The 13060-nt window shown below is 33.4% G+C and overlaps 1 protein-coding gene across 23 annotated transcripts in view; it reads left to right on the forward strand.

Annotated features, from left to right (window-relative positions):
• PPFIA2 (PTPRF interacting protein alpha 2) overlaps window positions 1-13060 on the forward strand; it is a 467388-nt gene that overhangs the window by 375573 nt on the left and 78755 nt on the right. For all 23 annotated transcript variants that reach the window (XM_073900584.1, XM_073900585.1, XM_073900588.1 and 20 more), the window contains 2 exons: window positions 4529-4664; window positions 6440-6660. In XM_073900584.1, the coding sequence (XP_073756685.1) occupies window positions 4529-4664; window positions 6440-6660 (357 nt within the window). The remainder of the gene's footprint in view (window positions 1-4528; window positions 4665-6439; window positions 6661-13060) is intronic.

A 13060-nucleotide genomic window follows, 5' to 3' on the forward strand; every position in this document is an offset into this window, starting at 1 on the left:
TCTTATTGCTCAGCAAGCATTGCCCTATGTTCACTCCTGACTGATTTACTGTTTCTATATTCAAAAATCATTCTCTAATTTAGTAATCTATTCTGCAAATATGCAATAAAAATTTAAATTATTACCTTTTGTATTCTCCATTTAATTACATAGCTATAAATACATAAAAAGAGTCTTAAATGAAGAAATGGAACTGTATATAAGGAGATTACATCTCATTCTAGGAAGCAGCAACACCTCTTTCCTCTACATGCAGAAATGTTTTCAGTGCTTAATGTTACTGAAGAAATATCATTAATTATGGTCCCTTAACACCTACCTCTTTTTTTAAATTAATTGCAGATTCAGAGTGAAGGAGAAATTATACATGTTTTAAAAACAAATACGTTTAGCCATACTCATCTACATTGACTCAATACCTCATCTTGAAAGAAAGAAGCAATGACATGATTATTTACTCTCTAGATAGATAGCTCAATCTTGATAATTCACATATAATTTTCTTTTGTGCTAGGGCCTTTTATTTAAGGTTAATAAGAAACCCTACAAAGATTTACTTATTTGATCATTTATTTGACAGCACAATTATATCAACTATCTGAAACTTTTGAATACCACAGACTTTTAGAAGTTCATTTTTCTTGCTCTTATACTTATCCTAAGAATGTTAGCTCCACAGAGGCTGGAATTTTTGTTTGTTTTGGTTACTATAATCTCAGCACCTAAAACAAACAAATAAACAAACAAACATTGGTATATTATACTCATAATAGATATCACCGAATGAATGAATATCTAATAAAGCATTTTTCAGATACTCAGAGGAAAAATCCAAGTTAAAAAAATTCAAAAGGTGCTTATATCCTCTTTAATGTAAGTATTAATAAGAGTAATAATGTAAAGTATTAACAAAAATAAAACAGCATTTTGAGTATTTCTACCTTCAGTTTAATATAAGAAACACAGTTCTGCAGGCACAAAAACACCCAAAGAACTTTTAAAAGTGTAGGTCTTTAATTTAGAAAATCTTGTTTATTTGTCTAAATGCTTTGTTATGATTTGTGTATCTGAACTGAAGCTATTTTTTTAATTCAGTGGTATATATTCACAAGGTGGTGATGATGACAATGATGGTGTTGATGAAGGGCAAGAGCTGATAAAAAATATCAACAGAGTAAATACATAGAATGAGCATCATCCAGTCAACAAATTTAATATTTTTAATAGAGCCAAATGGCCATTTTGTTAGCTTTTTGACCTTTGGTCTCAGAAGTACAGAGTTGTATTTAAAAAAGGGGGTTCCTGGGGCATGAGGAGAGAGACAAACAAAAAAACAGACTTTTAACTATAGAGAACAAACTGTTGGTTACCAGAGGGAAAGGCGGTAGGGGGGTGGGTGAAACAGGTGAAGGGGATTGAGAGTACCCTTATTGTGATGAGCACTGAGTAATATATAGAATTGTTGAATCACTAGATTGTACATCTGAAACTAATATGACACTGTACACTAATTATACTGGAATTAAATATATACATATATATCACTGGGGAGAAAAATAGAGTTGTAGAAGTATTGTCTAAAATTTCATCACTGCAGTGAGTCATCATGGACAGCCTAATAATGGGACACTTATCCACAATGAGGGATCATCATGGAAGCTTGGGAAGTACATAGAGAACAATTCTTCTTTGATACAACAGCTTATAGTAGAAACAAAGGTAGACCAAGAATAAGAAGACTGACATCCCTAGGTCTAAGACAAACAATTACTAGCTGTTTGATTTTGAAAAGCCTATTTTCCTTAATAAGTTCAAATTTCATATGTATTTTACATGAATTGTATATAAAATAATATTTTTATGACTATCTCACAAGCTTACTTTGCAACAAGTGATCAAAGGGGGGGTTGTAAACTAAATCATAAGTGTAAAGTATTATAAGAATTATTGATAGATAAACTGATGGGATGGAATTATAATGTGGTATAAGATAACAATATTTATTGAACAGCAATTATAAACTGATGGGGTGAAATTATAATATGTTATAACAATATTTATTGAGTGGCAATTGTTTATCAAACATCCATGCTTCTGAGTGCACAATTTAAAAAGAAATAAGAAAACAGAAGATGCATGAGAATTTCATTGATCATAAGGCAGAGAGGTAGGAAGAGATGAGCTAAAGTTGGTGAATATCAGTAACTACTATCCTCTACTAGTATCTCATCTGAGAATAATAAATGGCTGGAGAAGGTCTGATTTGGCTCAATTCTGAAGAAAGGTAGGATCTGGGTCATTGGAAAGGACAGTCGAAGACAATTCAGGAATCATAGAGATGGGTAAAAATGTTCTTTAAGAAAATTCAGACTTGATTTATCTATGGAAGTCCTTTGGTGAGATTCTATGCAAGAGATTCAGGTGGGGAAACTGCACGGGTTCATGTCTAAAGGAACCAGTGACTATATTGTAACTTAGACCTCCAAGTGACTCAAAATATTGTACACCAAAAATTATTTAAAAGTTGAAATGTATGGAAATATTGACTCTGATTTCTGTTAGTAAAGTAGCTCATGGAGTTGAATAAAAGGAGAGAGGTGAGCAGTAACTGCTTTAGATGAAGTATAAGCAATGGGCTCTTCTAAAGTTGATGTTGGTTCAGGCCTTTTGTTCTTTCAAGATCAGTTATGCACTTTCTACTTGCAAGAAACTGCATTGGAGATATAGTGGTAATGGTGATGAAGAATACATGTTTCAAATGGGAAATACAGGGAGACTGTGAGGACAATTGAAATAGAGGGAATACAAGGGGCTACAATAATATAAGACAATGGGAATTTTAATCTGAGACTTTAAAAATGTTAACCGCATAAAGGTGTGACGACTCTTTCCAGCAGAAATAGTATGTTCAAAGGACAGTATGTTCAAAGGCTCAGGATTAGAGGAAAGTGTGAGTCGTTCGAGAAATTGAAAGGAAGTCTGTATGCCTGGAGAGAGAAGAGGCAGATAGTAACTAAAAGTGAAGCTGGGATAAGAAGGAGCATTCTAGATTGTCGAGGGCCTTGTAAGGCCATTGAAGAGTTTTAAGCAGTGAATCAATAGGAGCAGATCTGTGTTTTGGTTCACGTTTTTATAAATGACTTGGAGTTGAGAGAGAAAACAATACTCCTAGAATGATGAGTTATAATTTTAGAATCTCCACTCTGATGACCATAGAGATATTACCCAGGCAGTGACAGAAAAAATGTACTTAGAATGTTCTGAGGTAGACAGTTTAGACTGTATAATAATTAATTTCATTCATTCATTATCTTACCAGATATTTATCAAGTGTTTATTATATGCTAGGAATACCTCCTTAAGCATACAGTGGTGACTAAAATCTGACCTTTGTCTTCATGAAACACAGACCCTGTTATAGAAGTTGAGAGAGGTCCTATTTATGAGTATGACCTGGTTCATTAGTTTTTATATATGACTAATGCATAATAAAACCAGTTTGCTTGATTAAATTTCAAGTTCACCGCTATAAAAATGAACAGCTGTCCTCTTTGGGGGATGTTTTCTTAGTCCATTTGCTCTAAAGTTCTATTTGACAAAACAAGGATTTGCATCAGTTAGATCAGTGTCTTCTACTGTTGCAAAAACCTAGAACTTACCTAACCTTTTCTAATCTTGCCTATCATTTGGAAATGTTTGGTTTTTCCCTTTTCTTTTTCCACAAAGAGAAATAATAGAAAGAGCATAGTAGATCATCAGGACCCCCAGTTCAAGAGGAAAATACAGCATTAAGCATATTTTGTCCTGATGATAGAGCATTTTATAGGGCAGCACGCTGTCACTGTTATTATGATTATAGCAATAAACTGAATTTGTTGTAAATCTCTATATAAATAATGTGTCTGGAGAAACCTTTATTACACTTTGATGACAGTGTACTTTATTATCATGTTTATTGAAAACCAGTGTGATAATATTTTTCTATTGGAATTTTCCAACTATTTCGTCTCTAAGCAGATTTCAGAATCAAATGTGCTTATCAAAAGATTTTTCTTTATCTTTTTGAAACAGTGTCTTAACAAAAGCTGAAAAATTATCTGGTGGTATATCCTATTTTGTTAAAAAAATAAAGGGATACAGCAATAAATAACATGTTGATATGTATACTAAATACTTCAACAAAAAAGAATTGCCAGAATTTAAGCCAATGGATCTTGGTTGTCCATCTTAACATGCTTAATTTTACTACCACAGTTGAAAATGATAATTAATGAACAAACAGATTTTTTCTATTCTAAACAGAAAATTCACTTCACTTTCAGGAATGAACCTGAGACTGGAATTTCTGACATAAGCCTCACAAGAGACTCAAAGAATCATGATAATTCATCAGTTTTCTTCCTTGAATTTTTCTTTTTTCTTGAGGGTTTATGCTTTATTCTTTATTGACAATTAAGCAGGTGATAGTGATTTGCTGGGAGGTTTAACTTCTGCGATTGGTCGTCTTTTGTATTTTTCCTTTTTCCAGAACTCATCTAGACACCTCAGCTGAGTTGCGGTATTCTGTTGGCTCCCTAGTGGACAGCCAGTCTGATTACAGAACAACTAAAGTAATAAGAAGACCCAGGAGAGGCCGCATGGGTGTGCGAAGAGATGAGGCAAAGGTTAATTTTTTTTATTTCAAGTCTTTGACGATTCTAAGTAAATATCTTACTCCATCTTGAATAGAATTTTAATACTGAGAGAATTCCAACTGCTAGCATTTTTAGTTTCAAGCATGACATATGACATATTTTTAAAACTATAACTAATGCAAAACCACTGCTATGTACCAGAAGTTGAACTAAGCATTCCCCATGTGTGTATCCACATAACCTTTTGAATTTGATTCTATTTTTATGCTAACTTCAGACATAAAAAGATTGGAGCTCAGAAGTTTTAAGTGTTCAACATTATACAGCCAGCAAAGTGTGATAGAGTCAAAACTTGTACCTTTATTTGTGTGGTTTCAAATTCCATGCTTTTTTATCCCTTATGCTGTATTGCCAAACAAATGGACTCTTGGTTTGGTTGGGCACTTATGCAATGGTATTCATATTGTTAATTAAGATTAATTAAATATTTTAATTATAATTGCTATTTTAATAAAACTTTGAGGAAAATGTACATAGACTATTGAAAGTGTTTATAGAGAACTCTTCATGATAAACTGCAGTGCCAATCTTCATTCATTCGCTACATATAAACTATGTATATTGTAAGTGTAGAGCGGCATTTTATAGAAAAGTCCTATAGTTCCTTTGTGCCCTAAGTATAAGCTGTTCTCTGCAACCACTTTCATGTGTTGAATACTATCTAACCTAATTGTCCTTACTTGTGTACAGGTCCTTCATACCCTATGGTTTTTAATTGGTACCTGTATCATGTATAAATTAATCCTTCATAGTAGGCATTCAGTATCTGTTAAATGAATGAATAAGAAGTGAACAAATGAAGAATAAATCAAGTCCATCTTAGTTCTTTTCTCATTTGTATATGACAAATAAATTAGTGCTACTTGGTACCAAAAAAATTTATAACACAAATGCTAATTCAGGTGCTCAAATCTTAAATAAATACTGTGGTGTTTACATGTGGTCCCCCTCCCAGAAAATCATTTTACATCTTCACAAAAATGAAAACCAATTTTTTAAAATGCAGAAAAATCTAGGTCCTCTCTCTCTTACTTCCCTTCCTCTCCTATCCTCAGATAACAGCCTGAAAAACACCAGTAGATATATTATCTTTGGGGGCACCTGGCTGGCTTAGTCAGTAGAGCATGCAACTCTTGATCTCGGGGTCATGAGTTGGAGCCCCACATGGGGCATAGAGATTACTTACAAAAAAAGATTTTCATTCACATGAGGGATTTATTATATCAAATAAAAACCATAGTCATGTAAACTAGTGTGCCTTGGGCTTAAAAAATCAATGAAGCATTTAAGTGATCAGAGAAGTAGAGGTGAAATTAAATCACTTTTCAATATTATTTTAATTATACTTTGTTAGAATCTATGTAAATGAATGTTGGGGAGAGAATTATTATATAACTAGTATGATAATATTTGCAGTCTCAGTCTATAATAAGAAAGTGTAAGTAAGACTAATTAGTATAAGAGATGGAAATGCTTCAGTACCAGTGAATAGAGATTGTTATATTTGGAAAGAAGGAAAAATGTTTCAAACATAGATGCTTCAAAGTGATTGTTAACTTGAATTGGGGTTGAACTAGAAATCATGCATAAGTTGATCATCAATATTCCTATTAAAATCCTATTAAAAACTTCTGCTTTTGCTAGGTAAACTATAAAGCATGTGTGCTTTTTGTTGATATTTTTCAGAATAGTGCTTTAATAATGAGCAATATGATACATATGGTAATGACTCATTTACCACACAGGTGAAGTCTCTTGGGGATCATGAGTGGACTAGAACTCAGCAAATTGGAGTGCTAAGCAGCCACCCTTTTGAAAGTGACACAGAAATGTCTGATATTGATGATGATGACAGAGAAACTATTTTTAGTTCAATGGATCTTCTCTCTCCAAGTGGTCATTCTGATGCCCAGACTCTAGCCATGATGCTTCAGGAACAATTGGATGCCATCAACAAAGAAATCAGGTGAGTTCAATTATCACTGATGGTTTTAAAGGATTAGAAGAACTTGATACTAAAAATGAGATAATTAAACCAGAAGCACAGGCATCATCTGGGAACCTTTGAATTTTAAAGCACTTTTTACATTTAAATTTACTATTTAAATGATATTTGTGGTAATAAGGTACATTCTTAAGGTACATTTAACACTGCCATAAAGGTACTAAATAGCATGCAATTAATATGCAGCCAGCTCCTCAAAACTATTTAGACATCAGAGTGAAATTAACCAGGACTGAATTATTTCATAGTAGATATGAAAAAACTGCACTATCACCACAGTGGATAATAGATGGTTTCCAAAGAGTAGATTACATTATAGAGTTGAAGTTGTACAAGTTATCAATTCAAACATTGAGAAATGTTGATAATTTCAATTTTTAACTTAATACTGTCTCAAATCCCAATAATGTTAGTAGTCTTTACTTACCATTAACTTGACTAACCCCAGTAAAGAACCTAACTGTGTCAGGTGGATTTACAGTCTTTCAAACATCGGGAAACTACTCTTAACTTGTTTTTTCTCAGTGGATGAACAGTTTTTTAATATTTCAAACAGTGGGTTTTTTTGTTTGTTTTTCTGGCTCTAGCTAAGTCTGTTTACCTCCTAATACAATTCACATCTATCCAGTTCTCTACTATCATCAGCCTTTTGCACATTGTACTAGGTTCTCATGTAGATGACAATAATTCTTTCTGGTTTCCTCACGGTGTATGGGTTCCCATCTAATCCAAAGTAACACTGCAACCAGAGAAGACTTTTTTAAAACCGAATGTGCTTAGGTAAAGTAACCCTTTTTCAAACCCTTCACTTGCTCTTAAGATAAAGAACAAAATACTCCATATTGTCTACAGTGCCCCACCTTCCTCCACATTCTCACCTACCTGATTCCATGTTCCATTATACATGACTTCCAGTTCTTTGAATCTTCCTTGCTCTCTCCTTTGTGGTTGCTGTTCCTTTCTTCTAGAACATTCTCCTCATTCCACACCATTGTCCCATAACATTTCACCCTCTTTACTCTTACCACCATCCCTTCCTCTGTCATTCAGTTCATTTTACTGTCCTTCTTACCTTCATTAGATTGTAAATTATATAAGAACAAGAAATGTATCTTGTTTTGCTCACTGTCTTTTATATCCAGATATTAGCACTTTTCTTGATAAATAGAAAGTGTTTCACAAATATTTGATTAGTATAAATAGAAAAAATAATATAGAACATAAATTCAAACTGAATGACATTTTTTGATGCTACGGAGCTAATGATTTAACAGAGTAGATTTGAAATCAAGTATGTATCTGTGATATTTGTTTTCATCGAAAATATATACACACATCCTCAGTAACAACCCATGTCCCTCTAGGACCTCAACTTTGTTACCTTAGGGTAGTAAAGCCCAGTTATATTCTTGGTCTAGACTAATTAAGTTGGTACCCTTTTATATGTTTCCTTGCTGACCCTAATAATGTATTTAATATAGTTGCTAATTTTTAAGAAATTAAGAACTACATATAATTCAGGTATATAGCAACATTCAAAAGAAATGGGCATCTTGGACAGCAGGAGAAGATGGTGGAGTAGGAGGACTCTAAGCTCATCTCATCCCATGGATACAACTACAACACTCACATAAGTGAATATAACCCAGAAAATGATCTGAAGACTGGAAGAACAAATTTCACAACTAAAGGTAGAGAATATATCTGTAAAAATTAGTCAAGGGATTCACAAAATAAAAGGATGTAAAATATGACATCATATACCTAAAATGTGGTGTGGAGAGGATTAAAGAATGGGTTCAAACTTAAAAATGAGTCAATGGAAAAATCAAAAAGAAATAAAAAATTACATGGAAACAAATCAAAATGAAAATGCAATGGTCCAAAATCTTTGGGATGCAGCAAAAGTGGTTCTAAGAGGAAAGTTTATAACAATGCAGGCTAGAAGCAAGAAAAATCTCAATCTAACTATATACCTAAAGGAGCTAGAAAAATAACAAACAAAATGCAAAACCAGCAGAAGGAAGGAAATAATAAAGGTTAGAGCAGAAATAAATGATAGAGAAACTAAAAATAAATGAACAAACAAAAACTAAAGAAGAGATAAATGAAACCAGGAGTTGGTTCATTAAGATCAACAAAATTGATAAACATCTAGCTAGACTCATAAAATAAAATAAAGGCCCATATAAACAAATCACAAATGAAAGAGAAGAAATAATAAGCAACACCAAAGGAATACAAACAATTGTAAGAGAATATTATGAAAAATTATATGCCAACAAATTGGACAAACTTGAAGAAATGGATAAATTCCCTGAAATGTATAACCTAAAACTGAAGCAGGAAGAAATAGAAAATTTGAACATTTGAAGAAGAGGTAATACCAATTCATTTCAAACTATTCCAAAAAATATAAGATAAAGGAAAACTTTCAGATCATTCTATGAGGCCAGTATCACCCTGATACCAAAACCAAATAAAGACATCACACACAAAAAAAGAGAACTATAGGCCAATATCTCTGATGAACATAGATACAAAAATTCTCAACAAAATAGTAGCAAACCAAATCCAACAATACATTAAAAAAATCATTCACTACAGTCAAGTGGGATTTAGTCCCAGAATGCAAGGGTGGTTAAATATCCACAAATCCATCAATGTGATATATCACATCAATAAGAAAAAGGATAAAAACCATATGATCGTTTCAATAGGTGAAAAAAAAGCATTTGACAAAGTACAATATCCATTCATGATAAAAACCCTCAACAAAGTAGATTTAGAGGGAAAATATCTCAACATAATAAAGACTTTACATGAAAAACCCACAACAAGTATCATACTCAGTGGAAAAACAGAGCTTTTCCCTTAAGGTCAGGAAAAAGACAAGGATGTCCACTCTCACCACTGTTATTCAACATAGTACTGGAAGTCCTAGCCATAGCAATTAGACAACAAAAAGAAAGAAAAAATGTCCAGATTGGTAAGGAAGAACTAATACTTTCACTAATTGCAGATGACATGATACTGTATATAAAAAACCCTAAAGACTCCACCAGAAAACTACTAGAACTAATAAATGAATTCATTAAGGTGGCAGGATACAAAATCAATGTACAGAAATCTGTTGCATTTCTCTACACTAATAATGAAGCAATTCCATTTACAAATGCACTAAAAAAATAATGAAATATGTAGGCATAAACTTAACCAAGGAGGTGAAAGACCTCTACTCTGAAAACTATTAAATGTTGATGAAAGAAATAAAAAACAACACAAAAAAATGCAAAGACATTCCATGTTCATGGATTAGAAGAACAAATATTGTTAAAATGTCTATACTACCCAAAGCAATCTACAAATTTAATGCAATCCCTATCAAAATACCAATAATATTTTTCACAAAATTAGAACAATCCTAAAATTTGTGTGGAACCACGATAGACCCTGAATAGCCAAAGCAATCTTGAAAAAGAAAAAACAACATATCACAATTCCAGACTTCAAGTTATATTACAAACCTTTAGTAAAACAGTATGGTATTGGCATAAAAATAGACACATAGATCAATGGGACATCATAGAAAACAGAAAAAAACTCACAAGTATATGGTCAATTAATCTTAGAGGAGGAAAGAATATACAATGGGAAAAAAACAGTCTCTTCAACAAATAGTGTTAAGAAAACTGGACAGCTACATGCAAAAGAATGAAACTGGATCACTTTCTTATACCGTACGCAAACAAATTCAAAATGGATTAAAGATCTAAATGTGAGACATGAAACTCTAAAAATCCTAGAAGAGAGCATAGACAGTAATTTCTGACATCAGCCGTAGCAACATTTTTCTAGATATGTCTCCTGAGACAAGGGAAGCAAAAGCAAAAATTAACTATTGGGACTACATCAAAATAAAAAGCTTCTGCACAATGAAGGAAACAATCAACAAAGCTAGAAGGTAACCTATGGAATGGGAGAAGATATTTGCAAATGACATATCCAATAAAGGGTTAATATTCAAAATATATAAAAAATTTATACAACTCAACACCCCAAAAATAAATAATCCAATTAAAATGGGTAAAAGACATGAACAGACATTTTTCCAAAGAAGACATACTGATGGCCAACAGATTCATGAAAAGATGCTCAACATCACTAATCATCAGGGAAATGCAAATCAAAAGCACAATGAGATACTACTTCACAACTGTCAGAATGGCTAAAATCAAAAACACAAGAAATAGCATGTGTTGATGAGGATGTGGAGACAGGAGAATCCTCTTACACTGCTGGTGGGAATGCAAACTGGTGCAGCCACTCTGGAAAACAGTGCAGAGGTTCCTCAAAAAGTTAAAAAGAGAACTACCCAAGACACCAAGAGACACCAAGACACCCAAGACAACTAGGGTGGCTCAGTCGTTTAAGTGTCTGCCTTTGGCTCAGGTCATGATCCCAGGATCCTGGAATCGAGTCCCACCTTGGGTTCCTTGCTCAGCAGGGAGCCTGCTTCTCCCTTTGCCTGCCTCTCCCCTTGCTTGTGGGCTCTCTCTCTCTCTGACAAATAAGTAAAATCTTAAAAAAAAAAAAAAAAATAGAACTGCCCTAAGATCCAGTAATCACACTACTAGGTATTTACTCAAAAAATACCAAAACACTAATTCAAAGGGATTCATGCAACCCTATGTTTATTGCAGCATTATTTACAGTAACCAGACTATGGAAGCAGCCCAAGTATTCATTGATAGATAAATGGATAAAGAAGTGGTATATACATACAATGGAAAATTATTCAGCCCTAAAATAGAATGAAAACTTGGGGCACCTGAATGGCTCAGTTGGCTAAGTATCTGACTCTTGATTTCAGCTCAGGTCATGATCTTAGGGTTGTGAGATTGAGCCCTGCCTCAGGCTCTGCATGGAGCCTGCTTAAGATTCTCTTGCTGGAGAAGAGGTGGGTGACGGGATGGGGTAACTGGGTGATGGGCATTAAGGAGGGCACTTGAACTAATGAGCACTGGGTGTTATATGCAACTGATGAATCACTAAATTCTACCTCTGAAACTAATACAGTATATGTTAATTAAATTGAATTTAAATAAAAAATTTTAAAAAAAGAAATGCACATGTTGCAGGTGTACAACATAAAAAAAATCCCCCCCTGCCCCTCACCTCCCCTCACTCACGTGTGTGCATCTGTGTGTGCTGTCTTTTTCTCTCTCAAAAAAAAAAAAGAAGAAGAATGAAATCTTGCCATTTGCAACAACATGGATGGAGCTAGAGAGTGTAATGCTAGGTGAAGTAAGTCAGAGAAAGCCAAATACCATACGATCTCACTCATATGTGGAATTTAAGAAACAAAACAAATGGGCAAAGGGAAAAAAGGGAGGCAAACCAAGAAACAGACTCTTAACTGTAGAGAACAAACTGATGGTTACCAGAGGGGAGAGGGTAGGGGGATGGGTGGAACAGGTGATGGGGAGTAAAGGGTACACTTATCATGATGAGCACTGAATATCCATGGAAGTGTTGAATCACTGTATTGTGCACCTAAAACTAATATAACACTGTATGTTAAACTATATTAGAATTAAAATTAAAAAACATTATAAAAAAGAAATAAGCATCTTCATAAAAACAGTGACAATGTCTTCGTAAAAACTGCTAACACTAACTAGAATTTATTTCTGGTTAAGATTTTTCTTCTTCCACAAACTATTCTAACCATTAAAAAAAAATTCCTCTTTTCTGGTTTCCTCAGTTTACTTATTCTCCCTTAAAGGAAGGGATCAAATTACTTCATTTGCCACTGTCCTGTTTGTTAGTTAATCTGTGCATCTATAGTTAGCTACTGTTTTGAGTGCCTTACTTTTATGGTCTTATTTATTATTTCATCCTTTTGTATGATTTATATGGGACTCTCTCCCCAACACATTAGGACATTTCAAAGGGAATCTATTTTGTGTTCTTTCTTTCTTTCTTTCTTTCTTTCTTTCTTTCTTTCTTTCTTTCTTTCTTTCTTTCTTTCTTTCTTTCTTTCTCTTTCTTTCTTTCTTTCTTTCTTTCTTTCTTTCTTTCTTTCTTTCTTTCTTTCTTTCTTTCTCCTTCCTTCCTTCCTTCCTTTCTTTCTTTTTTTCTTTCTTTCTTTCTTTCTCTTTCTTTCTTTCTTTCTTTCTTTCCTTCTACATATTCTTGAAGCTTCTCCTTAAAGAAAAAATGAGTAATAGTGCTTTGTTTTCTCAAAAGCATTTATAGCAACAGCTAAAACAGTTTCTTTTATTAGGTATGTGTGTGTCTATCTGACTATAAATAGATCATCTCCATATTATTAACACTGCCTGGTGCTTTTTTGAAT

Source organism: Callorhinus ursinus, unplaced genomic scaffold (assembly GCF_003265705.2).
Source record: "Callorhinus ursinus isolate GAN/ISIS: 27379988/994484 unplaced genomic scaffold, GSC_fseal_2.0 scaffold14, whole genome shotgun sequence".
Classification (NCBI taxonomy): domain Eukaryota; kingdom Metazoa; phylum Chordata; class Mammalia; order Carnivora; family Otariidae; genus Callorhinus; species Callorhinus ursinus.